Consider the following 26467-nt stretch of genomic DNA (forward strand, 5'->3'; position numbering starts at 1 on the left):
TCCAGTCATGATTTAAGCTCTCCCCTGATCTTGTGTAGAAGGAAGCTAAATTTCACTGGAACTCTCTGCTAAGGTTTGTAACCTGGAACCAGTGCGTGGATCGATTCAGGAATGCCAGCAGTCTATAGAGACTTACAGGTCACACGTTAAGTGCCCAGATACACACAGAACACAGGAAAGAGACAAAGCTAGCACTGAGCTAAACCACTGTTAAATCTGATCTTGCTTCTCCCTTGTTTAGCACAGGCTTTGGTGAACTCCAGCCTATGTACTCCTCTGCAGTTTAAGGAAATTCCCTGAAAATGTATTTGCTTCTCCTTAAAACAAAGGACAAGTATTTTATTATGTAGTTATCGCAAGAACTTGGATTCATGGAAATACAAAGCAGCTTTACTACAAGACAGTTTAAGGGAGCAAGTTCCCAGTTCTTCCAGCCCAAGGAAGATGCAGGACTTCAGCATCCTGCTCGCTGCTACTTCTGCCCTGGCTGCTCCTCCGCAACCTCTTCCTTATTGTCATCTGCCGCACGTTTCGCTGTTCTGTATTTTTCCCAGGGGTGAGGGGTCTCCTCTCCTGCCATTACTTTTAACCACCGATAATAGTAGCCGCGGAAACCATCAATTTTCTCCAGGTATGTGTTCTTTGACTTATACTGCAAACAGAAATCCAACAAAACAAGTTTCTATTAGAAGAGAGCTCACTTCAATACAAGCATGCAATAGCTACAAGCTGCTACTAAAGAAACGGCTATCGAGTAACTGTCAGCCGCATCAGACAAAGCCAAAGGAAAAAGGCTGAGGCAGACATCTACATTTCCTCTCCTTGTTGGTGTCCTTCGTGATGCCTTCACACTCTGACCAGTTGTGGCTACTTACCCTGTCAAATTTTGGAGGGTACTGTGCTGCAAACTCCAGCTGGCGTATGATAACTTCATTGGGAGGCACCTGATTATTCCTCATGTCTCGCAGGATCTCTGTGAGGTAACTGTAATCCAGCTGCCTCACAGCCGCAGCAATGAGGGTGCTGTAGATATACTTGTTGGGAGTTACTCCAGACCTCTGGAAACAACAAATGCTACGGTTAAACTTGTTCATCTGTCGACTAGCGCAGGACTTGTAGAAGGAAAAGGCATACAGGCACTTCTTACACAGGGAGCAAGGCTCTCGCTCTGGAGCCCGTGTAGCAACTTCTGCAGTGCCAGCACACCCCCTCCTCTCCTGTCCCAGTGCAGGTACAGGACAGACACCTCAGCTGGCACCTACTCTAGAGCTGCACGTTTTTGGAGTGAGAACACAACCACTCACCACAGAAACCTCAGCAGCTCTTTTTAGAAGCATTAACACTTCGGTTTGCTTCTTCCTGCAGCTCGACCCCCAGGCACCAGAGTTCATTACCTTCAGATCTGCGAGTAACTGCAGTCCATCCTTCTCTCGGTGGCAAGCAATTGCCAAGTTACAAAATGTCTGGAGGTTAGGCGACAGTCCCCTCTTCACCAGGGCTGGCAGCATGCTCTGCAAGATAGAAGTGTTGACATCAGTTTCCACAGAGTCTCACTGTAGGTTTCCAGACAGAGAGCTGAAGGTGCTAGAACAGAATCCGTAACTACTTAGAAATTAACCTGAGCGTTGGTTTCAGGAAAACAGTGGGAGATTCCCAGTTTCTATTGCGGATACAGAAACAGGTCTCACAGCAAAACACAGGTAACACTGGAGGCCTGAGACAAGGAGGTGGTGACAAGGCTGGTTCTGAGTTTTTTCCTCACCTTTGCTCCTTCCAGATCTCCCTGTTTACTTTTCTTCCTTATTAAAGTGTTAAAGAAGGTCACATCTACTTTCACTTTATGCTCATCTAGGAGCGCTAGCAAAGAGGACTCGGAGGGGCTCTGGGGTTCCACCAGCTCAGCCAGTAATGTAAACGTTTTAATGTTGGGTTCTGCATTGTCCTCTTTCATTTTACTCAAGAAGCCCTCCACGTCCCCCATCAAAGCCAGTCTATTGGACGGTGTGGCCACTGTCCCCAAGGAAACTACGGCTGCATCAGGCATCCTGGCATCCAGCAAGTTGGGCAGGTTGCAGAAACGCTGCTTCTGGTTCAGGCGTGCCTGTTCCTGCTCCATCTCGTTCTGTCCTCTCCTCATCAATGCTCCAGTCCTGCTGCAAGCTACGCTGGGGCTGTCGAGAGCAGCTGGTTCTGTTTCAGCCCGATTCACATCTTTATTTTGTTGCCGGATCAGTTCTTCAGGCTGCACTGAACTCTCCCAAAATAATTGCTTTTCCATAGCTTCCACATCCAGCTGGACAGCAGCTGCACTCTCTGATCCCTTCTTCTGATTTTTCACCTTTTCCTTCTGCCTCCCGGGTGCAAGCCTTAGCTGAGATGAGTTCTCGTGGGTGGGTCTGAGCAGGAGTTCAGAAGCCACGACCGGATCGCCTATTCCACAGTCTCTCGCAGCACGCAGCATCAAATTGTAAGTGTGGCTATTGGCCTTTATTCCAAGTTTAGTCATTTGTTTCCAAACCTGAAAAGGGGAAGATGAACACCAGATGTACGTGATACTAAATAACAGGAGTATTTCTAGCAGATTGTAAGCCTATCTACCGAGCCCACTGTTAAAATATCTACTTGCAGAAAAGGAGCGAGTTTACAGCATGACGAGGTGAGATGCCACTGGACAGTGAACAGCCACCTCGAGCTAGTACAGTCCTGCGAGATCACCCAGGGTGGTTTACGAGACCTCCTGATGGAGGTCTAGTTTACAGAACTTCTAGGAGGAGCTGAACTCCTCCTATTTCATCAGCTCTGAGTGACCTGCTGCCTTCTGTGTGTTCAAGTGACGAGTTACAATATGGAAGCACTGTTTCCTCCCCATGTAGTATATGAAGACAAACCTGTAAGGCGTATCGGAAGCCATTTTCGCTGTCCTTTATGCAGCTCATGAGAAGGAAGCTGAAGGTCTCGGCTGTGGGAATGTGGCCCTTCTGCACAATTTCCTAGCAGAGCAGAGAGAGCATTAAACTTCCCGGTTACCCAAACAGTCTGTCCCAGCTGGCTGTGAAGCTCAACTACGGCTGTTGTCTTCTGGGCATACAGCAGCAACAAAGCACAGGGTGAACTCCCAGTGCTGCGACGGAACGATTGCTCCAAGGGAAAGAGCCCTGAAATGCCCACATAGATCCTAGCTTCTCCAGGGAATCTGAGGGCAGGAACAGCAATCCTTTTAGCTACTCCCAGACTAGCCTGTCTGAAAAGAGCTGCTGTAAGAGCTTTAAAAGGAACTACGTATCAGTATCTGGGCCTTCAGAATGAGGGACGGAGTCAGACACAGTAGCTGTGAACCCCACAAAACACAATTGACCGGAGTTTTAAAGCCAACCTCTGTTTAAGGCTGCAGCTGCCTCTTTTATGTACTTAAACTTTATGTTTGATATGTACCAAGACGATTTCATTGTATGAGACCAAGGATCAATGAAATATAAACACGTGATCTGTAATTACCTCTGCTGGCAATGAAATAAAAAAGTGTGCAATATGGCAACTTCCAGGAGCTTTAACCAGAGCAGACTACACTTAATATAAAAAAGTTGTGTACTTACCTTCAGTACATCAAAGCACATCCTGAGATCTGAGCACAGGGCACAGACCTTCAGCAGCGCATGGTAAGTGATCAGGTTCAGTTCTTCATTTTTGCTCTTTAGCTGCTGCCGTAATTTGAGCGCGCTCTGCAGGCCCGAGTCTTTCCATGGCGATTCAGCGCAGGCATTGAACAGGGCTGTGTAAGTGGCCTCAGTGGGAGTTAAGCCTCGTTTTTTCATCTGAGGGAAGATAAGAAGAATTGGAACTGGCTTTTTAGGGAAGGACTTCTAGAGTTTCATAACTTGTTTTTAAGAGTTTCAGGCTAAGAACATGCAAACGCTAACTCAAAGGCATTCTGGAGACAAAGTAACATGACCAAATGCTTGGAACAGTTTTAGCTTAGAAAACCTGATGAAGGTTTGAGAGAGGAGAGAACATAAACCTACATCATTGTAGAGCCTGAATGCCTTTTTCACGTAGCCAACCCTGCCACAGCCGCCAATTAGAACAGTGTAATTGCTTTCTTCCGGCCACACACGCTCTTCCTTCAGCATCTGCACCTCAAACAGCTCCAGAGCCTCTGCCAGCTACGGGGAAGAGGAAAATCCACAATGAGGCAGCAACAGAATCAATTACAGCGGATATTAATATACGCAGCCATGGGCAGGCTAGGGTAGAACTCCTACAGAGCACGGGATTCATCACAAATTCTTATTTTACTTCTTTCTGTAAAGACCCGAAGCGATAGGATGATGCAAGTGGGGCAGAGCTGCACCTTTCATCAATGCCATTAAAAGCCCAATAAGCGGAGAGCGGGGAGCAAACCTTGTCGTCTCTGATGAGGGCCTTGCATTTTAAGAAGTACCAGTACGGGGTGTTCTTAGGACCGCGTCGAAGTTTTCTTTCTGGTTCTTCCTCTCCCTCTTCTTGAAGCTTTAAATTCTGAAAGCGTGATGTGGTTTTGTGATAAAATTTTCTAGAAGAAAATTTATCAGACAGCGTCCCGAACTCCACGCCTTCATCCTCATCCTCCTCCTCCTCCCCGGCAGCCTCAGCGCAGCTGCCGGCACGGCGCTCTCCCGGGTCGCTACCGGGCAGCTTGCAGGACGCCTGTGACGAGCTGAACGGCCTCCAGCCCGGCAGCGGGCCCTGCCCTGGGGGCCGGAGCAGGCGCGGCGCCTTCCCGGGCTGCTCGGGGGCTGCCCACCGGCACCGCGAGGCCAGCGGCCCCAGGGGGGCGAGGAGCCGCACGGACCTCATGATGCGCCCGTGGCCAGCGGGAGGGCGCGGCGCCGCCGGCGGCAGAGCGGAGACACCGACACCGGCCCCGCTCCGCTCGCCTCTGCCGCGGCGCCTGCGCGGGCGGAAGGGGCGGGCCCGGGGCGGGCCGGCGCTCTCTGATTGGCGGAGGCGCACGTGCGCGCGCGCGCTGCCCGCTGGGCGTCGGGGTGAAGGGTGACTCCCGGCATTCCGCGGGCGGGCGGCGCGGGGCGGCGAGGTGCTGCCGCCGCCGCCTCCCCTCTCCTTAGGCGCTGCCGGCGCGGAGCGGAGCGGGCCGGGCCGGGCCTGCCCGGGCCCGGCCGCCCGCCGCCACCCCCACCACCACCATACCCCCCCTTCCTTCCCGCTGCCGCCGTCCCCCAGCCGCCACCATGCAGGAGCTCATCGCCAGCGTGGACCACATCACGTTCGACCTGGAGCTGGCCGTGGAGCAGCAGCTGGGGGCGCAGCCGCTGCCCTTCCCCGGCATGGACAGTGCGTGCGGGCACCGGGCGCTGCGCGGCTCCCTCCTCCCCGGGGTGCTCGGGGCCGGCCCTTGTCCCCGGGGCCCTCCGTGGGGCTGGGGCCGTGTCAGGGCTCCCGCCCGGGAGGAGCCCGGGTGTGGCTGAGGCGGCGGGGGGGCGGGTGGGACCGAGGGAGGGAGGGAGGTTTCCGGGGCTCTGAGCGCCTTGCTCAGGTCTTATCCTCAGATCCACTCAACTTCTGCTTTTCCTGTGAGGTTTCTCTCTCAATCCAGATGTTTTTCTTTCCTACTTAATGAAAGCTGTAGTTAGCACCCAGCCAGGCTGGAAGATGAAAGTTGAGGCATTATTGTGAATAAACATCACTCTCCTGCACAGTACTTTTATTATTTTTTTTTTCGTTCCCTTTTGATAGATGAGGCTTTTTGATGGTAGGGAGGCTTCATCTTTAGATATATCCATGGCCTAGTCTCCAAACCTTTTCCTTCAGTCCAATAATCTGACACAGGTAATCTCAGGAGACTTGTAGTTTGCTGGAATTTTCTGGCTGGGCTACTAAACTTCCATTTTAATTTTGTTGAACGTTGTGATACCTGTTGATCAGGATCAGCAAGGGATAACGCACTAATGGTTGTTTCAGGCTGTTCTGGTCAAAAAAAATATAAGACTGTCAGTGCCAGGACTGTAAATACAGGGTGCACTGACATGATTGACTTAACAGCAGAGGAAAACCCAGTCAATAAAACCCAAATATCCAAAAAGTAAAACAAGCACCAAACCTCTGCAAATTCCCCTTGATGTCCTCCAAGATGAATACAGATATTTGCGAGGGCCAGACTTAAACAAGGAACTTATGTGGGAAAGTAAATTCCCCAAACCAAAACGGTGCTTTTCTTTTGATGTTGAGGACCAGATTGCCTTTCTGGGGAAGGAAATATTTTAAACGTTGACGTGAAACTTTGTTAAAATTAATTATATTTCTTTGTTCTCTCCACAGAATCGGGTGCAGCGGTCTGTGAATTTTTTTTAAAGGCGGCCTGTGGAAAAGGCAAGTAATGTTTTCAATACAATTATACTCATGGGGGTGGAGGGGAGAAACTAGATTTTCTAGCACTGTCTACAGTACTCTTGTCTCTTGTAAAGATGAGGGGATAACCTAGATAGAGGGTAAAACTGAAGGATGTTGGAATAACTGTAGCAGTTGTGAAATAATGGTATTTTTTTAAGAAGCTGGGAGGTGAATAAGCAAAGCTAGTGGTAAAGGAAGGCTTGAACTTCTTCCACATAGACCTTGCTGTGGATGTGCCTGTATTAGTTGCTGTGGTTTGTGGTTGCCAGGATTAAGGGCTGGAGACTACGTTGCTTAGCTCATTAGAGGGTAACATAAGACTTGTTTGGAACTCCCTGTTTTGCCATTGCCACTGAAGGTGAAAGAAAAAGTGATGTCTTCTGAAACCCTTGTTGCAGAGGGGAGCAAGGTGTTGCTGTTGTCCTGTGCCTTCATGTGCCGCAGATTTTAATTGTTCCTTTTTTTCCTTCTCCTTGTCCCATCCTTCTGCAGGAGGCATGTGCCCGTTCCGACACATCAGTGGGGAAAAGACAGTTGTTTGCAAACACTGGCTGCGAGGACTGTGCAAAAAGGGAGACCAGTGCGAGTTTCTGCACGAGTACGACATGACCAAGATGCCTGAGTGTTACTTCTACTCCAAATTTGGTAAGGGGCATTGTAGCTCCTACTTAGCATTCCTTGCTGGCATGGGAGTCTGATGAAGAGGATCCCGATACATCCCTCTCGTCCGTCTTCAGAGCATTACAGTTCGTCTGTGTCTGATGATATTGTTAGATTGTACTTTTTTAGATCTGCTTAGTCCGTCACCTTATTATCCCCCTAAGTTTGTGACGTGTTGTAGATATCTTCTCTCTCAAGAGCTTGTTCCTTGGGGGAAGAGGGGGGAAGTTCAAGTTTTTACTGGGTTTTATGCCTTATGTTCTGTTTTGGGTATGAGATGAGTAGGCTGAGCAGTTGGTCTTTGCATGACTCTTATTTTGGGGAGTTGATGAGCAGCAGAGGGCATGGGGGTGCAAAACTTTTATGCACTTGCTTTCCAGCTCTGGAGATCTGGACATAATGAGGCAACTTGCTGTCAGAAACTTACAGTCTTGTAGGTTTCCTTGGATTGAGGTTAGTGCGCAATTTGTAGTTTCTCCACACTTCTGGTGCACTAAATGTTTGGTTTTTGTTATCATGACTGCTCTTTCAAATTTAGTTTCCGCATTATTTTTAAAAGCACACATAAATAATCCAGTCTGGTAGAACTTTACTCACTGCCGGTGAGTCCTTGGTGTTCTTCATCTAGGTTAAGGCAGGCAGTAAGACTGTTGTGCCTGAACTTATAAATGCTGGTAACAGCTTTGTGGGAGCTACATGATCCAGGTAATGTTTTGGGAGTCATTTGATCTCGAACCTGCACAATTGACTAAGAAGTGTGTTTGCCTTTGGTACAGGGGAATGCAGTAACAAAGAATGTCCATTCTTGCACATTGACCCGGAGTCTAAGATCAAAGACTGTCCCTGGTATGACAGAGGCTTCTGTAAACATGGTATGTATGCTGCACAGTTGCTGCTTCTGTGGCTATAAATCAAGGGTAGGGTGTTGCTATTCTTTCTTTGTGTGATCTGCTTGTGTACCTGCTGCTACTGAGTGCTGGGGTACGTATATGCGGAACATGAATGACTGACCTTTGTGTTTCAGGTCCCCTCTGCAGACACCGACACACTCGAAGAGTCATTTGTGTGAATTACCTAGTAGGATTCTGTCCAGAGGGACCTACCTGTAAATTCATGCAGTGAGTATGCTTCCAGACTCGTCCTGTAATCTTGTGTTTCCCTTGTAATCCGGTATATGTTGAGCGAGGGCGCTCCAGTGCTTCCCAATGCCCTTGGAGATTTGGCCAACGTTTAGTTTGTTGTACCGATTTGAGGATATGGGGAGTTACCAGTAAGACTCTGGAGTGGTGATCAGATGCCATCAGTGCAGTGGGATCACATGGGTTTATATTCCAGAAGACTTCACAGGTAGAGGGATATACAACATACTGGGTTGTCATTTTGGCATATGTAATTGCCAAGTATCAGAATGCAAAGAGAAGTGGGGAGGGCTATTTCCTGTAAGCCAAATTTAATTGGCTGAATGTTTTGTTGTTTGGAGCTACTTGACTGAGCTGATGGTAAAATGTTGGTGTATGATTTGAGAATTAATTTTCTTGTTTCCATCTAAACCAGCCCTCGGTTTGAACTGCCAATGGGAACCACAGAGCAACCACCGCTGCCTCAGCCGACACAAACACAGCAAAAGGTACACAATTCCCCTGCCTCCCCTACACACCCACCCTTGAAGCATTTCCCACAGTGATTTAAAAGAGAGTATGTTGTCTAGTGGTCAGAACTGGACACCTGGGCTCTTGGATCTCGCTTGCTGGAAAGCCTTGGTGAAATACTCACTGAATGAGGGAAAACCTTTCCTGTTTTACAACGGGGTGTGATATTCTTTTGTAATTAAGAACTTGGAGACAAATCCCAATAAACCGCAAAGCACTGTCCCTTCTCTCTCCTCCTCCCAGCCCTCTAATGTCCACCATCTGATCACAAGGGACGGCTGCTGCCTTAATCCTTGGACCGTGGTGTTTTGCTTTGTTCTGTTTCTGCCCTCGCCTTGGTTAACCTTCTCAGTCATTAGTACTGTCCTCCAGCTCAGAGGCCAGCAGTGGCAGTTCTGTGGCTTGGGGTACTGCCTGGCAGGGAGGGTGCTATGCAAGAATTAAGCAGTGAGCAATGCTGCGTGCCATTATAGTGATGAAGGCCCTACAGTTGCTCCAACTTTACATGGAGATCTAGTCACAGAACACTCCCACATTACCTTGAAGCACATCATACGTGGTTGTGCAGCAATCTGCCAGTTTTTGTAATCTGCGTGGCATCTCTCAGTGATGGCAATGATATTTTAGCAGCCTAAACCTACTCTCTGAATCTGCTTTCCAGAGAAAAGCAGGATCTCTGGGCTTTGTAAGCCTCAGTGCTCGATTTCTTCTCTCTGGTGCTCCAGCTGGCAGAGCACCCACACGCAGATTTGGAGGAACATTGATCATTTGATATATGGGGTGCTCTTTTCCCTTCTTAACAAAATAACAACCATAAAGGTCTTTATCCTTGATGCACTTAACAAGTCGGAACTCTTCTAACCAACAGAGGACACCCCAAGTCATCGGAGTCATGCAGTCTCAAAATAACAACACTGGGAACAGAGGACCCCGGCCGTTGGAGCAGGTCACCTGCTACAAGGTAATTCAGAGGGGAGGGACGAGGAGGGAAAGCAGAGGGTGGTAGGTTTAAGAAGTACGGAGTGCGCGTCACCTGAACTACATCATGCTGCTTTGCTGCTGGTTGCTTGTCACAGGCAAAGGAATGGACTGTTGTGATGAGGGGTGTTGGTACCGCAAAAGGTTTTTTTCACAGTGTGAACAGGTTCAGGAAATGTGCCTTGTGTTCAACAGACGTTGAATTTTGTGCGTGGATACAGGTGTGGGAATTAGCATTGAGTTTGGAGGCCTCTAGGTCGCTGGTTTGCCAGCTCATGGACTCACTGTGACAATTAAGGCTGCTGTAGGACAGACTTTGCTTGTCTGCTAATAAGCAGGAAGCCCTACCACAATGACAGTTAAAGGAGACTGACTAACTGTACATTTCAAAATAAGAGCTAATATTAGTTTTCTCTCATGAGTTAATTTGCTTATACTTGGTGACTGTAGAAAGATTTTCTTCTCCCCTGTTAGCATGGAAGGTCCTTGCGAGTGACAGAAATTGAATATGCAAAGACCGTTCAGTATTTCAGCTGTAAACGCACCTTGTTGCTGTCAAACGACAGAATGAGCTATTCACCTTGGCTGCTCATTGAGGAGCACCTGTAAAACTTTGACACAATCGAGTTTCCATCTTTGGTTATTTTTCCACAAAAGCCCCAACCCTAGCCGCTAGAAAAGGGCAAAGAATCTTCCTTGTTCCATCAGCTTTTGACAGTTACATCGTTGTACATGCCAGCTTCTGTGCCTTAGGTGCTTGTTTGGGTAAAAATTATTGTGATTGGACAGGGATATTAAGTAGCTGAATCCATTTCACTGAAAAGCCTTAATAGCTGCTTATTGTTTTAGCTGCAAGTAAATTACGTATCTGGAGAATGCTGTAGCATCAGATACTGGCATTTCTCTCTGGGCTTGGATAGCTTCAAGGTGCAGTGTCATGAATCTCTTGTTCAGATGCGTTTTTCTCCGTCTAATTCAGGATAGCCCATCAGGAGAGCCCCCATGTGTCTCTGATATAGTGCACATCAGATGGAGTAGTCTCGGTAGCCTCAAACATTGAAATTCTTGCGTGTTACAGCCCTTCGCTGTTTGCAGCGGGGCGCTGAGAGCTCTCTCCTCTGTACTGCATTATATTAACATGGCGTCAGGTTGCTCCCAGCACAGAACCAGCTTTTGCTCCAAGAAGTAGAAATAGCCCATAAGTCCTGTCCCTGTGACACCGTGCTTCACTTCACCTGCTAAATGCTGCATCTTCCATACGCAGAAGAGCTTCCAAATCGGAACGGTTACCTTAATAAAGGCAGCTAGAGAGAAAAAGCTGTAGCTGTGTAATAACTCCTTTCTCTCTTTCTCTTCTAGTGTGGTGAAAAAGGTCATTATGCCAACAGATGCACCAAAGGACATCTGGCCTTTCTCAGTGGGCAGTGAAAGAGCAGAACGAAGAGTGCAAGGGAGCTGTTAACACTGAGAAAAGGTTTCTGCCTAGCACTATGTCTTGAACTATTAATCAGGTTGTTTTTTAATGCCATTACTGAAAGAACTGGTCAGAGGCTGGCTGCTGCTAAGCAACATTTTTGTAATTGTCCACAACTTTTTTTTATGTTTTAACCTTTTTAAAATAGATTTTGGCCTCCGCCTATTTTCATTGAGCCCTGCTGAAAGGTAGATCTAAAAGCCAATAGATATGCAAACCCCTCACCGGTGCAGCACTCTACGTAAATGCATCTTACACCAGTGTTTCTTTAAAGTGTTTTCCTTCTGCCACTTCTCTTTGGAGAACCTGCAGCGTTTCAGCCCTCCCTGTGGAAGCAGGAAGACTGACTGGGAAAACTAATACTTGAAATGCCTTCCCTTCAGTGAGGAAGCAGGGATTCTGCTGTCCTGTAGTTCTTAAAAAGCAAAGTCGTGTTCCCAGGTCCAGCCTGTTGTAGTCGGTAAGCTTGTCCTGGTGGCCGACTTGCATTATCACGTACGTCAGGCTGTAAAACTCTCATCCATTTGCTTTGTTTCTGTGCTTCTTGCTATACTGAAGGTTAGAAATTAATCTTCTGGGTGAGAACCGATCAAGGGGAGAATAAATTGGCATCTCTCTGGTTCGCCAAACGAGGAACAATGACTGTAGGAAAGCCGCGTCTGTGCTCGTTTTCCATTTGCAAAAAGCAAGGAGGGAAATGAACACGGCTTGAAGAGTAGCAATAGAAGACCCTTGCCTCAGCACCCCCGTCGCCCGCTCACACTGAGCAGGTATTTCCATAGCCTAGAGAAGACCAAGAAGTGGAGATGTATATTCTTATGGAGCACTGCTTTTAAAAGCGGTAGTGTTCTTCTGAGAGCAATTTTTGCAAGCCAAAACCCATTCATTTTGTGAGAAGACTATTTCAAAAGGGCCAATGATAAAATGTGAATTAAAAAAAAAAATTGCACCTACAATATGAGCCTTATTGATTCTAACCCATCTCTCATTTGCTGACTGCCTTTATACTTTGTTTTTATTGAAATGTACTGATGGAAAAAGCTGGCTGTGAATTTTTTTTTTTTTTTTTTTTTTTTAAGAACAAGGTAGAGAGTAGAAGCAGAAACACGTGGCCACACCAAGCCTCTTAAAGCTCAGGTACTGTTCTTTCAAAGCAAAATATGATACCCTTTCAGCTCGTTGTCCAATCTGTACATAATGGCCATTAAGAAGCAATCCAATGCTTTTTACTTTTATCAAAGAGTTAGATAGGAATCAACTGTAATAGTTTCCCCGGTTGATAATGCAACCCAAGCAGCAGACGCTTTCCCAACAATCTCTAAACTTATCCTTGAGGAGTGAAACTCTAAGAAGACAAACTCACTTGTGCAGTACAATTAACAAGTCAGTTACGAGAGTGTCAGCTCAGTAAAGTGTATGCACTTTATTACTGGTCATAATAGTACAGATTTTAATATGAATAGTTCTGATGTCTTCTGTCAGGATAACTGTTCCAGCAGCCAAGTCTGTTCAAGAGCTGTCCCTTCACTTTCTGAAATTGACACTTCAGTGGTACTTCCTGTGGCGGTCATGCTCTGTATCATTCAAAGAAAAGCACGTTAATTTTTCTGAAGTCACAAGAAACAGCACACCTGAAATTACAGGAAAGCACTCTAAAAAAAAATCTGAGCCTGTAGTTTCTAAGTACTGTCAGGTCAGACAGGCAACAAGATCTAAGCTTTCTTCATCGCCAAGAAAATATTGGCCGTCTGATAACTTACTAAAAGTATTCAAGTTCTCTGTAGCTGCAAGCCTGCTTGCCCACACTCCTGGATTCAAGCAGCAATGGTTAGCACAGTCTTCCGTTTTATTTCTAAAAGCAGCAGCAGATTGTTTTTATTGCCCCAAGCAATCTTCCAAGCTGCACTATACGCATTCAGCCACGCTGCTTTTACTTACTCAGGTGACTGTAGCTCCAGATGTAGCTGACAACAACATAACCAGCAAGCACCATGGAGATACCACCGAGGCCCCCTTTCTTGACATTGATATATTTATTGTAGTATCTGTCGTAACCTGTACGGGAGAAAAGTTTTCATCGCAGCCAGATGAATTGCATATTTTTCTGTGTCAGAAAGCAGCGGCCTGGTTTCACAGAACTTCAGGCAATTGTTTCTAATGAAACATCTGAGGGTCTCAGAAGCAAATCTGAGAGAAGGCAACCTGTGTGTTAGTTAAGCAAAGTGAACTCAAGTTAATAGTGCTAAGCCTTAAAGAAAAAAGGGGGGGGAGGGCAAAGCCATTTATCATTTTTCCCTAAACATTATTGTGACTTCCATAAGCTCAAGCTGCTTTGGAATTATCTAATTCTTTTATACTAGTGTATATACATTATGTCAACACTTGCATCTGATATTTTGTGTTTAGATCTACCTGAATGCCATATCTGTATAGCAAAGGCCATCAGTCAGAGCTTTTGCCAAGCGATCCATAAAAGCCCTGTGTCCTTTCTTATAATCTTTAGGGATCAATTGCATTTTTTTTTTAATTTACTTGCGATGTTGGGAAACCTCACGATTTTCAGCAAATAGGTTCAGGAGCAAGGTCACAGTATTTCCTCTTGATACAAGAAGGAACACTGAAAACAAACCTCTGGCGGATAAAGCCCATGCGAGAAACAAAATCTACACAGGGGAGAACAAGCCGCTACCGGCGGCACTGCTCCGGGAAGGCAAAAACGGCCCTGAAGCAGCGGCTGCGGTGCCGGACCCCTGCCCCAGCCGACGCCCACCCAGCAGAGATCCCTGCGCACCGTCTGCCTCGCTCCCTCAGCAGAAGGGACTCCCACCCCCCGGGCCTCCGCCGGCCGAGGGGGCGCCGAGCTGCTTCGCAGCGCGGGCGGCCCCGCCGCGGCGCCCCCCGGCCGCCCTCACCTCTTCGCAGGGCCCCCACGATGCCGCCGGGGGTGAAGTCTCTCATGGCCAGCCAGGTGGGCAGCTGGCCCAGCTTCACGTCCAGCAGCTTCATGTCCTTGAGGGGAACTGCGGCACAGAGAGAGACACGGCCCGGTCAGGGGGAGAGGGGAGGGAGGGAGGGAGCGGCGGTCACCTTGGCGGCCCGCCGCACTCACCCGGCGGCTGCGCCATCTTGCCGCTGCTGCGCTGCGCCGCCGCGGGGGAAGGCGGGAAGGGGCGCGCCGCTGAGGCTCACGGGAGGAAGGTCAGGCGGGAACCGGATCTTGGGGGTGGCGAAGGGCTGGCGCCATGTTGAGCGGGCCGGGCGGCCCCCTCCGGACTGGCCCGCTGAGGAGTGTCGGCCCCGGTGTCGCCTCGTCCCCGTCCCGTCTCCTCACCGCGGGGTCTGTTCCCCCGTGGGGGCTGCACACGCTGCCGCAGCTGCCACAGGCACTGCGTTGAGGTCTGTGCGTGTGGGGCCCTCTCACGGGGCCGGGGGCATTCTGAGGGGTTTTCCCCTCCTCGCCCCGCTCCAGCGGGTCTCCTCAGCGGCCGGGCCCCTTTTCAGGGGATGCCGGCCCAGCGATGCCGGACGACTGGTGCAGGGTGTCCTCAGGTGCCCCAGGGCAGGCCAGCGCCTTGCACTGTCCCTGCCTGTCACAGGGTGTTGGGTGCCAGCCCTTGCAAGCGCTGCAGATTGTGAGAAGATAGCAGAGAGAGAAAAATTCACAAGTCTTCATCATCAGCATTGTCACAGGACTTATCACAAATGAACCTTCCCACAAATTAACCTTTTCCAGTGTGCTCTGAGGAAGTAGCAACTCTTAGCACTGTAAATGTGCGTTCACAGATAGTATATGCTGCAACATACATCTAAATTTGTTATCATATATTGTAATGTAAGAAGTGAGGGCTTCTCAGACCTCTTCCAGGGGTCACCTGCCCTCTCCTGCAGTCTTTGTAGGTGGCTTCAAGGCGAGAGGAGAAATGTTAGACTATTTTTCACAGGGATTAGGTGACAGATGAATAATCATAGAATCGTTAGGGTTGGAAAAGACCTCTGACCGTTAACCTAACTGCCAGGTCACCCTCTAAACCATGCCCCTAAGCACCACATCCACACGTTTTTTGAACACTTCCAGGGACTGTGATTGCACCACTTCCCTGGGCAGCCTGTTCCAGTGCATACCCACTCTCTCTGTGAAGAAATTTTTCCTAATATCCAATTTAAATCTCCCCTGGCACAACTTGAGGCCATTTCCTCTTGTCCTATCGCTTGTTACTAGGGAGAAGAGACCGACCCCCACCTTGCTACAGCCTCCTTTCAGGTAGTTGTAGAGAGAGATAAGGTCTCCCCTCAGCCTCCTCTTCTCCAGACTAAACAACCCCAGCTCCCTCAGCCGCTCCTCATAAGACTTGTGCTCTAGACCCTTCACCAGCTTCGTTGCCCTCCTCTGGACACGCTCCAGCACCTCGATGTCCTTCTTGTAGTGAGGGGCCCAAAACTGAACACAGTACTCGAGGTGCGGCCTCACCAGTGCCGAGTACAGGGGCACTGTAACCTCCCTGGTCCTGCTGGCCACACTACTCCTGATACAAGCCAGGATGCCATTGGCCCTCTTGGCCACCTGAGCACACTGCTGGCTCATGTTCAGGTGGCTGTCGACCAACACCCCCAGGTCCTTTTCCGCCAGGCAGCTCTCCAGCCACTCCTCCCCCAGCCTGTAGCATTGCATGGGGTTGTTGTGACCCAAGTGCAGGACCCAGCACTGATCCTTGTTGAACCTCATCCAGTTGGCATCAGCCCATGGTGTGGTCCCATTTCAGCGCCCACTCAGGACTTTTCCCTGTGGGAATACGCTGCGTTTTACTACAGCTCCTCTGCAAGGATGTCAAAGGCAAAAGGAGAGGCAGGGCCTCGGTATATGGTGGAAGTAAACCTGCATAAGCAGAGTTGTGGAAGAGGTAACGTATGAGGATGCGCAGATGAAGACGACTTTTGCCTTCCTGCAATAAGAAAGAGCCACCCAGATTTATTTCATGTTGCCCACGTGTCTTTCTGTGGGATTTAGTGCAGGCAGACCCCCAGAGGGACCACCCTGGGCGGATAAAACACCTGCAGAGCTGGCGGTGGTGGGACGAGGGTGGGTTATGGGGATGAGGACTCCAGCAGGTGTCACTCGCACTTAGCAGAATGCAGCTGCTGGAAAGATGCTCTCCATTAGCCCGACCTCTAGAGGTTTTAAATCGTATCATTCAGCTTCATAAAATAGTGTCGGGTTTTGTTGTTGTTTATTGTGCTGAATCGGGAAAGCAAAGTGATACAGCAGTAAACAGGGAGCAGCCATCCACCGCTGTTTCTGACAGGTCAGCCAGGACCCCAAATTTCCTAGATATTAAATCTCCATCCCACAGAGGACTATTAGAACAGATCAGAGATGATGAAAACTAAATTAAGGATGCCGAAGGGGGCCCACAGGGCTCCTACATAAACACTGAACTACTAATCTCTGCAGCTTTTACTTCTCTTAGGTCGCAGAGTCTTATTCCACATGCCTTCCTCCTGCCACTGCAGGATTCTTGCATTATAATCTGTAGGGTTTGTGTTACCTGGTATTAAATGAGTTGAGGTATGGGACCTCTGTTGTCTCAAGAGATATGGTACTCTGTAATGCATCTTACTCAGAGGCTGGTCTACATGTCTAGCTTCAGCCTCTATTTTAGTGAAATTCATTTATTTACATTGAATAGTGTTCTCCCATAACATAAAAATAAAAGCAGAAGGAATAGACTACTGCCTGTTTGTTTTTTTTTTCTTTTACTTATTAACAGAAAGTAGAGTTAGGAAAGTATAGTGTGCCTGATCACTTGAAGAAAGGGTTCCAAATTTAGGCCCTGTTAAATGGATTAAAAAGTCCGCTTATTAAATTATCCTTTATTTTATTATTGAACTTTACCGGTAACTGTCATTTTATTGCTGAAGGGTCCCCTGATGAACTACTGTGTGGCCTTTTTGCAGTACTTGCATAAAAGTATGCTTCAAACTTGCTTCCCTCATTTTTGCAAGGCAACCTATTGTTTTAAATAGAATTACTCATGCAAGGCAGATTAATTCACCTACGGGAAAAAAAGCCAATAGTGGGTGCCTCATTTTAAGGAGTTCCCTGCAGAGCAGAAGAGCACATAGAGGTGCTCAAACTGCTTATAGCAAGATCTGGGGAAATTCGGTTTGTTAGGGTAGGAATGGAAGACCATAACAAGGATACATCTCCAATGCAATTAGGGACAACAGTGACCTAAACCTTGGCCTGAACTGCCCACTCTGGTAGAGTAAGAGGAACGGTGCTGTTGCCTTTATGCCATCTTAATCCTGAACCAAGCAGGAAGAGTTAAATGGTACAGATGTGCAGGAGGTTTTGCAGCACACGTTTCCTCCCTTTGACCCGTGGTGCTGGCCAAAATTCAGGGTCTTGTTGGTTGATCCAGATTGGAGGAGGAATAATGATGAAAGGTGTTTCTGATGTATTTCTGTTTGTTCACAAGAATGCTCACAGCCCTCCTTTCCTGAACGCAGAAGGAATCATGCAGTTGAGGGGCAGTTTCCTTGCTTATAGCTCCTGACCTGCTCCAGGCAGCAATGTGACCCCAAATCCCTGTTTCTTGTACTCAGTCCAGGTTTTATATCAATGATTGTTCAGGCTGTTTGAAGTTTCCGTTCCCTGCCTGTTTCAATACGCTGTCTTTCTGTCTCCTCCTCCACCTGAACAGTATTGTCCATCCACACATAACCTTCTTCCCTTTTAATATCCTACCCGAAACTGTCCTCCTAGAGCCTTCAGGTACTTGAGCAATCTTGCATTGTGGGTGGAAGGAGACTTAATGTCTCCTTTAGCTACCCTAAATAAAAGAATGCAGTTAAACCTACCAGTTTCAAGACGGTTTAGCCCAACCTATAAAAATAAAAGCCTAATGGAGTGTTGCCCTGAGGTTTTCATCTTACTGAAGACCGCTCTAGAAAATGCCATGAAGTTTATAAGTCATGGCATGGAAATAATAGGAGTACATCATTCAAAAAACCCAGAGTATTTTGCAAAGGACATCAATAGATACGAAAGAGGTTTCCTTTTTCCAGTAGCAACCGTAACACATAATATTGCAGCTTTCAGACCAAAGATTCAGTTGTGGCCTGAAAAGTTAAGTAACACTCTTCATTAAAGTTGCTGCAAAGGAGAAGTAAAAAGCATTTCACACACCCCCTCAGACTGTAAGATCTTAGAGGCCGGGACCATTTTTTCATTCTCTGTGCCACCCTTTGAAAACTCAGGGTCTCACCTGGGGCTGGTGGTCAGTGATACTACAGTAATATGAGGAGACAGTGTCCATAGGTGGTAAAGTAGCACAGAGCGGCCTTCAAGAAGGTCAAGAGACGAGGATTTACCTAACTGATCCTGCGCCCACTGAAACTGATGACAAAGCACCCAGTGCTTTTAATAAAGGATCAAACCTACCCAAGTGGACAGATAAGGTTCTGAAACATGCGGTTTGGCATAGGATGCTTCTTGGCTCCTAAACACTTATTTCAATCTGATGTCTTCCCACCAGCACAGGTTAAACATCTGCAGCCGTCAAGGAGAAAGAGAAATCATGGGCTACCAGCACTTCCAGAAGCTCAATGGAGAGATGTATGTTTTATCAACCAGTAATTTGGAGAAAAGCTATGGTCCCAGGTGGCTTGATCCAATCTGTTATTTTTTAATTGTATGAACAGTTAGATGTGGTGAGAGCAGAGCAGCTGCTCAGCATAGGTCTCAACCTCATTCATCTAAAAATGTGCTTGCAGTGGAAATCGGACTCCCGAGTTGAATAGGATGAGAAAGGGGTGTGGAGTTTGGAATCTCTTCCATGGCCAGACTTCCTCAGGAAAATGGTAAATTGCCTTGCATAATAATAATAATACCTAGGGACTGACCCAGCAAAAGCAGTTGAGAGAATTAACCTATGACTGTAAGCAGATTGCTTGCTCTGTGTTATTGCAGAGCCATTTTCCTTAGTCAACCTCAAAACACTTTACAAAGGAGATCACTTACCAATGATTAATAGTTTAGCATGTACATAGTTCTTTTCTCTTTCACAGCACTTGAGTATCGATGCATCTTCATGCTCCTCTGATAAAAAGTGTAAGTTAAGGATTATCTTTTCAAGTGGAGAAATTTGAGCCCTGTGTTTAGGACTGGAGAGGGGGAATTTCTCCCTCCTCCTTTTGTCCCATCCTGCTGGCCTTTGCTTGTATCTAGTGTCAGTTGCAAAAGTACCTTATTTTGTAGGTCTTTGATCAGCTTGCTGGTTAGCTAAATATATACCTGTGGGGAGATAATTACATGCTATCAGTAGTAAAGTATAGTAAAATAATTTACGTTAATTAAAACACTTGCAAAACCAAGGCAGGAATTTTCACTAAGATAAGTCTGCTGCAGCAACAGCTGTATCCGAGACTGCCTGCTTCCCATAGACAAACATGAAAATAAAACCAGGGGCCAGTAAAAACCAGTTTCTTCATGCGCAAAAGAGGAAAGACATGTACCCTCTGGGGAAGCCATGGTGGTATCAGTCCAGAAGGGCAGGGATGAACACATCTTCCATCTGTGCAAGCAGATCTGCATTCCTGAGCATGGGGAAGATTGGTGTGATGAATCCCATCTTATCAATGTGTCTGTTTCGCCAAGTGTGAGTGGCCCAGCAGGAGGGTTGTACAAATGGGCCTCATATTCTCGAGTGAGGGTTTGGAGACTAATTAAATAGTGTGACAGAGGCTTAAAAAATCACCTTGTTGCCATCTTTGAATCCACCGTCAGTTCCTTCAGCACAATCCTTGTACTTTTCCTCTCTTCCCACATTTATGTCTGATGAAAATACTCAGCACTTGCATAGCCTTGCGTGGAAATTGTCTGTCTGACCTTCCCAGCTGAAGAAGTCGATGGCTATTCTCCCTCTGCTGGCTTGTGTCTTGGAAGAAGCTCAGTTGCTGACATGGGTCTAATTCAGACCAAAGGCACCGGTGGGTTTGGGACGTTATCACTTCCGCAGCCCTGTGGTGCCTGTTGATGTTGCTTCCTGCAGATCTCGGACCACAGCCAGTCTCCAGTTCAACCCAGTGCATCTCCCCATTGAGTGCTTCTGGAAGGGCTTATATCCCAGGCTTTCTCTTTCTTCCTGAAGCCTGCAGTCACTTAACCTGTGATAGCAAGAAGACAGCAGACTGAAGTAAGTGCTTAGGAGCCAAGAAGCACTACCGTTTCATTTAGACTTCATTCTTATATTTTTTTACCAGTGGGTGAGCTAAGCATCTTCTTAGAAGACACAAAAGAATCAGGAGGTTTGTAGGGCTGCAATGATCAACAGCTCAGCCCCCACCAGCAAGTTGTCTCTCACTACATGTGTAGCCAGGCCTTCCAGTTTGGTACTTGCACATCCAGAAAGTTAGACCATGCCTTTCTCCAAACAGCAGATGCAGTCATCGGTACAGGATTCACGGCTGTGTTTGATTAGTTGGTGAGTGAGTTGGTAAGATACCTGCTCCTCCATCTGTTCTCCCTTTTCTCAGTGCTTATCTGTGGTGCAGCATGGATGCACACGTGTTTCTTTGCATCATTCTCCCCCTGCACGTATCTCTGTTTTCGTTGTCATACTTCACTCACAAATAAGCAATGCTTTGCACCCCCTCCCCAACTTGCACCAGATCAAATTCTAGCTTTTTCCAGGGTAGTGAAAGTCACATAACGGATCTGTCTAATCAGGTTTGCCCAGTGGCCATGTTATCCTGTACGCTCGGCAAGAAAGGAGCTTAAAGCCAGGGTGAGGAAGAGATCCCCCTCTAAAGATCAGCTGAGAGTCGAGTGGGATTTCAGCCATGCAACTCTGACATTCAAGCAGGGGACATGGGCACCCCCCTTCCCTCTCCTGCTCTGCAGCGTGAACTGGGAGGGACTGCAGCAGACTGGGACAGGGGAGCCAAGCTGAAGCAGGAAATATTCAAACGTATTTCATTTCAGGGTGACCTTTAACAGGTGTGGATTTACTGATGGGGAGGGGAGAGGGAAGTAAGCGAGGGATTAAGGGGACTTTACCCTCCCTCCACTTTAAGCACCAGCTTGCACAGCATTCCAGTACTGTGAGATGCAATTTGCGGCTGTATGGCTTTGTATCTTCTGCCTCTCTCGGTTCTGGTCAGGGCTGTGGCTGCCCCTGGTCTTTAACAGTGCTGGGGATTCAATAGATGGAATAATTCTTGCGGAGACAAGGCATGCTGTACTGCCAGGTGTCACAGTGTAAACCTGGGGTGCAAGGTCGGGGAGAAAAAAATCATCCTCTTTTCTGCAAGAATTGGGATTTAACCTATAATGGAAGTGCACAATTCAGGCAAACACAGGGTGTGCAGTACATTCCCTGGGTGACTTTGCCTGGAGATCTTCTCTTCTTGTCCTAGTGCTGCTGCATGCTGTTGAACAGCTGCTTGCCTCTAACCCAGTGTCTGCTGCATTTTGGTGATGGATTAAGGCAACTCTCCATTTTCCTTATCCCTCTCCGAGGGGAGCTGTAAAGTTTAATTAATTACATTTTGTAAAACATGATGAGATTCTTGGATGATAAATGCTACACAAATGTAGAGTATTTTTTAATAAGCACTGTATGACGTCTGCAACAAAATGCTTGTTTAATCAAACCGATCTGAGCTGCAAAAAATCCTCACCCTGCTGCTATCAAACAGAAATGTTGCCAAGCACTGTCTTTCATGGGCTATTTGATTTGAGGGTCCCAAGGTGTTTTTCAAAACTTTAATAAAATAAAAAAAACAAGGAGTATATGTATATATCTGTATTTTACAGATCTTTCCCTTTATGTATGCAGTTTAGATTATGTAACAATACCACTTCTAGATAGGGAAGGGAAAGATCAGTTAACAGTGTGGCTGGATGTCATGGCTGTGTGGCAGGGGTATGTATACTTGCTCTAGTTTTGCCTGGCCATGTCAGGCACCAGAGTTCTGGCACCATATATTTTGTGGTTTACAGGTTTCCCACAGCTGTGGGCATGTGAAATCAGCCTGGCTGCAGCTTCTCTGGTACTCCCTCCCAAGCAAACAAGGTTAAAATAAGGTCTGGGAATGCCTGTCTTTGTTGCACACTGCAATGTAAGCCTACCCACGGAACTAAAGGTAGTTTCCATAATGAAAATTGCAGCCTGCTGTAATTGCAAGAAAAGTGCCATTTCTTCTGCTGGAATTTGGTTAGGAAAAAAGAGATTAATTCCATAAGCTAAAAGACCTGCCTTGGGCTACTCGGTGGCTAGAACTTCAGCCTTACACTTCCTCCAGAAAGGTGCTTCTGCTCTTATCGGAATGCTGAAGTGTCAGATCACGAGCGAACAGAGGAGAGATACGACTTGAAGAAGCACTTAAAGCGGAGCCTGGAAGAACCAGTCTATAGATTTCCATCCAGTGATGACACAGCCCAGTCCTACCCAGCCTTTGGGGTCCAAGGATGCCCTCAGCAGAGACTACTATGGTTTCTGGCACTGGTGTTGTGGGATTGAAATGGTGGCAGCAATCAGTTAGAGCCCCCTATACTTCATCTGCACTACCGTTTCCTTAAAGCTGCTGCTTTGCAAAATTTGCCTCTTCTGGACCGTTTATAATCTCTGCTTCTTTTGGTCAGCTGGAGTTTTCCTTAAGGGGAGAAGAAGAGGAAGAGAATGGCCTCTGTGCAGATATTGGCTGGCTGTGCCGAGAAGGAAAAAGAAGACACAAGAAATGAGCTGTTGAACCCATGAGGGTGAGATGAGAGGGATGAGTGAGACATTTTAGGGAATAACCAAGCAATCAACCAATCTCGCAAGCAATTTGTCTTTCCTCATTATATGGCAACACCATAGCGGGAGAAATGTAGGGCTGTTCTTCAGAAGATTTATTGCCCTGTAGCATCTGCGTGAGAAAACTCTAAGTGCTGAGTAGAGCAGGAAATTGGAAGTAGATTGCGCAACCTGCAATTCAACAAAGTTCTTGGACCTTCTGTGGAAAGAGAGTGCTGGAGTTTCAGAGCTGGCTCTAGCTTGTAAGGCTTTCTCAGTCCTGGGAGAAGAACCCGTGTAGGTTTGGTTAGAGCTGATAGAGGCTTTGTCATTTACTGGTCTAGATTATAAGAGCATCCCAGAGTGCTGCTTTAACCAGTACAGAGGAAAATGCCTCCCAGTGCTGTGATGGATCTAACTGTGCCTAAGATTAGTGAATCAAACGCACTTACGTGAGCTATTGGAGTTTACAGGACCTCTGACAAGAAAGGGGTGCCTATGTTTCCTGCCTGTGAACATATCTCTTTACAGCCCTCTGTATGTACAGCATTTTCTCAGAAACCAGCCTCAGGGACAATTATACATTAATAGCTACTTCTTTCAGAAGCAGCCAGCCCTGCTCCTGAGAAACAGCTATTTTCAGGCAGTCTTGTTCCTGAGGAACTGCTATTTTTAGTGAGTTCTATTTCTGAGGCAAAAAAAAGAAGAAGCAGCCATTTCTGTATCCCTCCACCATGGCCAGACCCACTGGCTGTGGTTGACTTGCATTTTGCAATAAACATTTCCTCTTTACATCTCAGTAACCTGAAGAAAGTGGTTCTCCAGCCATTACAGAAAGCAGCAATCTGAGCTGGGGCTAATTATGCAGGGAGGGCTTGTGGGAGGCAAAGCCCTGCTCACATGCTATAGATTCCATTAGAACGAGTAGGGAGATGTAATGGGGCTCTCCTGGGAGATGCAGGACTTTTAGATACCTAATTTGGAAGTCCGTTCTGGTATCCATTTTCAACATCCCAAGAGTAATGATTAATCCTATACTCCAGGTTTCTCTGAATCAGTTTGTAGCTGTAGTAAATATGGGCTGAACATGATAACGTCATTGATGCTATGGGTAAATGACTTGAGGAAAGAGAAGCTCGGGTTTTGTGGCCATTAACTCACTGTGTACAGTCATCTGGCAGCGATTTCGACTCAGGAATCTGCAGCTGAGATAAAAGAGGCTCCGTCAGAGCTGAGGAATGCGGTGTTTTGCAATATAAGTATCTAATATGCTGAAGGCCCCGTAAAGGCACCCCAGCAATGCTGTGTTCTCATTCCTGCAGCATCCCAACAGCATGGACCTGGAGATCTTCCGTATGTTCTTGTGGCCATGGCCTTTCACGGGGCATTTGGTAGATGCAACCACATGAAAATTCCAGTAATACCTTTTTGTTATTCACAGATTTAATGCAAATACTGGTGTCCTGACACAAGGGTGAAGTGACTCTCACCATGCTGAAGCTGTCCTGAATTTCAGCAGAGCCTGTGCAAAGTTCATCTCAGGTGTGTTATGATCTCTTCCCTACAGCTGCTTCTGCCTCTGATAGGTGTGTGGCTGAAGGTAACAGGTTTGGATAACAGTGGCATCAGCAAAGACCGTACACTGGAACCATGTCTTGGCAGGTTTGTATATACTAGTAGGTCTTTCCTTGGCAGGGTGTTGCTATCTGGATTCAACAGAATCAGCAGCTTTAGTCTTTGAACAGGGTCACGGCAGTATTGAAAAAAAGCCGCCCATCCTTGCTCCGGCACCATTTGCTCAGGGGCTGCTCTCTAAAGACGCTGGTGTGTGTGTGGTCTGAAGGTCACTCTTTCTCGGAGGGAGGCTCTTCTTTCCTGTCTGAGTGAGAAGGGGAGGCTGTTAGCAGTTCAGCGTTGTAAGCAGTTTCCCTCTGCTCTTGTGCAGGCAATACTGATGAACTCGGTCCCTAAGTGAAGATTATTTATCTTGTTTTTAACCCTTTGCAAGGGAGGAACTTGGTTGTGTTTGTCCTGCAAAAACAGACACTCCCCTCCCCCCCCTTTTTAAAATATTCCTCGTATCCTCCCATCTCCAGGAAAAGTCATTATCTCTGGACAGTTTCTTGAAACCCAATTGCCTTTGTATTCTGGTCGTAAGCAGAGCATTGTTCAAAGTGCGAGTGAATCGTGGCTGCTTTTGTCACAACGAGAGCCTATTATTGGCACTTTTCCCTTTTTACTGCTTCACTAGAGAAAGGCAGGCAAAAAATGGGACAGAAATCTAGGAAATGAAGGGTAATTTACAGTTCACAAAGGAGCAGTAAAAATTAATTAGCTGTCTGAGGATCCATTCCAACCTGGGCCATGGAGTTTGTGCCAGCTCTTTGCATTGCATAAACTGTCTGTGCTGTGCTAGGCTGCCGACATCAGGCTTGGGCTGTGAAATTAAGGCTCTTTGCTGAGGTAGAAGTCCTTTGGGGCATGCAAAATGTGTATGCACACCTAATTTGGTGTGCCAAAGAGACATGTTGGTGCATATAACTCGGGTCATTACATGCTCAACTGGCTACTTATGACGTTCACTATAAGTTGTCACAGTAACTGCTCATGTAAATTACGGATGCAGTTATCCACATAATTTAACACTGAGCTCCTTTGAAAATCCAGGCCTAATTCCTCCTCCTTTTCCATGTTGGTGTCTGCATGAATGAAACATACTTTACACACCATATCCATATGGTTCAATTCCAAAAGGGGACAGAGCCCCAGAGGGACCGGAGAGGTGAGAAGACTCTGGCCCCGCTCGGCTGTGGGCCACTTCGGTCCTGCTGCGGGATGCAGGAACTGAGCAACTCCAGCATCTTGCCAATTATGTTGCCAGCCCTCCAGTCAAGCCTGAGATCCCCACCTGGAGAAAGAACTTCACAAATCAGAAATGTCCTAAATTGGATCCTTTTTTGGTGCATAATTTTCAAAACTGTAATTTCCATTTGAGAACTATTTGTCCTGATCCTGAGCGTCAGCTGAACTCATTTTTTTTCCCTGTAGTTTAATTTAGGCAGCAGATGCCATCAGAATGTTAATGCCTTCTTAATTCTCACCTACATGCTTTTATTCTTATTAATTTGTTATCTGGGGGTTTAATATTCTATTTTTTTCCTACTTTGATCAGTTGAAATAATTTGATGGCAGCATTTCAACAGGGCTTGCAATGGGAAAGTGTGTAATGGTGCATCACCAATGTATGTTGCTGTGTATCCTGCAGCGTGCTCAGCTGTTGTACTGTGAGAGCATGAATCATGTGATGTTTTTAGGTGATTATAGATGAGGCCTTACTTATCCCTGCTGTGAATAACTAGAGAGGGAACAAGCTTTAAGGACTGTTTCCCTGGTTTAGGATTTTGCCCAGTGCAATCTAAGGGTTGGCAATCCAGGAGTGTGATCCTAGCCCATGGAAGTGCAACTGAGCTTGCCTTCAACGTGCTTGGACAGCTGCCCAGCCACAGCGGGTGCTTTCAGTCGGCACCCTTACACCATTGGTACAG

The 26467-nt window shown here is 47.1% G+C and overlaps 3 protein-coding genes across 4 annotated transcripts; 1 reads left to right on the forward strand and 2 right to left on the reverse strand.

Moving 5' to 3' along the window:
* Nucleotides 1-318: 318 nt before the first annotated feature.
* On the reverse strand, nucleotides 319-4930 carry PTCD1 (pentatricopeptide repeat domain 1). 2 transcript variants are annotated; one of them, XM_087733728.1, is made up of 8 exons: nucleotides 4399-4930; nucleotides 4020-4160; nucleotides 3594-3812; nucleotides 2889-2990; nucleotides 1763-2518; nucleotides 1395-1511; nucleotides 876-1058; nucleotides 319-652 (listed from the first exon to the last, which is right to left on the reverse strand). In XM_087733728.1, the coding sequence occupies exons 1-8, from the start codon at nucleotides 4831-4833 to the stop codon at nucleotides 473-475; spliced, it is 2133 nt and encodes a 710-aa protein (XP_087589854.1). In that variant the 5' UTR covers nucleotides 4834-4930; the 3' UTR covers nucleotides 319-472. The 2 variants fall into 2 exon arrangements, with proteins under 2 accessions (XP_087589854.1, XP_087589852.1); XM_087733726.1 differs by having other exon boundaries at nucleotides 1305-1511.
* A 161-nt stretch (nucleotides 4931-5091) lies between these two features.
* CPSF4 (cleavage and polyadenylation specific factor 4) lies at nucleotides 5092-12270 on the forward strand. Its single transcript, XM_087733735.1, has 8 exons — nucleotides 5092-5328; nucleotides 6313-6363; nucleotides 6877-7029; nucleotides 7821-7916; nucleotides 8069-8162; nucleotides 8599-8671; nucleotides 9562-9654; nucleotides 11031-12270. Exons 1-8 carry the CDS (start codon nucleotides 5226-5228, stop codon nucleotides 11097-11099), a joined length of 732 nt encoding a protein of 243 aa, XP_087589861.1. The 5' UTR covers nucleotides 5092-5225; the 3' UTR covers nucleotides 11100-12270.
* Nucleotides 12271-12544: 274 nt separating this feature from the next.
* Nucleotides 12545-14313, reverse strand: ATP5MF (ATP synthase membrane subunit f). The gene is made up of 4 exons (XM_009467808.2): nucleotides 14255-14313; nucleotides 14058-14165; nucleotides 13084-13200; nucleotides 12545-12719 (listed from the first exon to the last, which is right to left on the reverse strand). Exons 1-4 carry the CDS (start codon nucleotides 14268-14270, stop codon nucleotides 12691-12693), a joined length of 270 nt encoding a protein of 89 aa, XP_009466083.2. The 5' UTR covers nucleotides 14271-14313; the 3' UTR covers nucleotides 12545-12690.
* Between the last annotated feature and the right edge of the window lie 12154 nt (nucleotides 14314-26467).

This window comes from Nipponia nippon, unplaced genomic scaffold, assembly GCF_047370975.1.
Source record: "Nipponia nippon isolate SJK-2023a ecotype South Korea unplaced genomic scaffold, ASM4737097v1 scaffold_5, whole genome shotgun sequence".
In the NCBI taxonomy this organism is placed as follows: Eukaryota; Metazoa; Chordata; class Aves; order Pelecaniformes; family Threskiornithidae; genus Nipponia; species Nipponia nippon.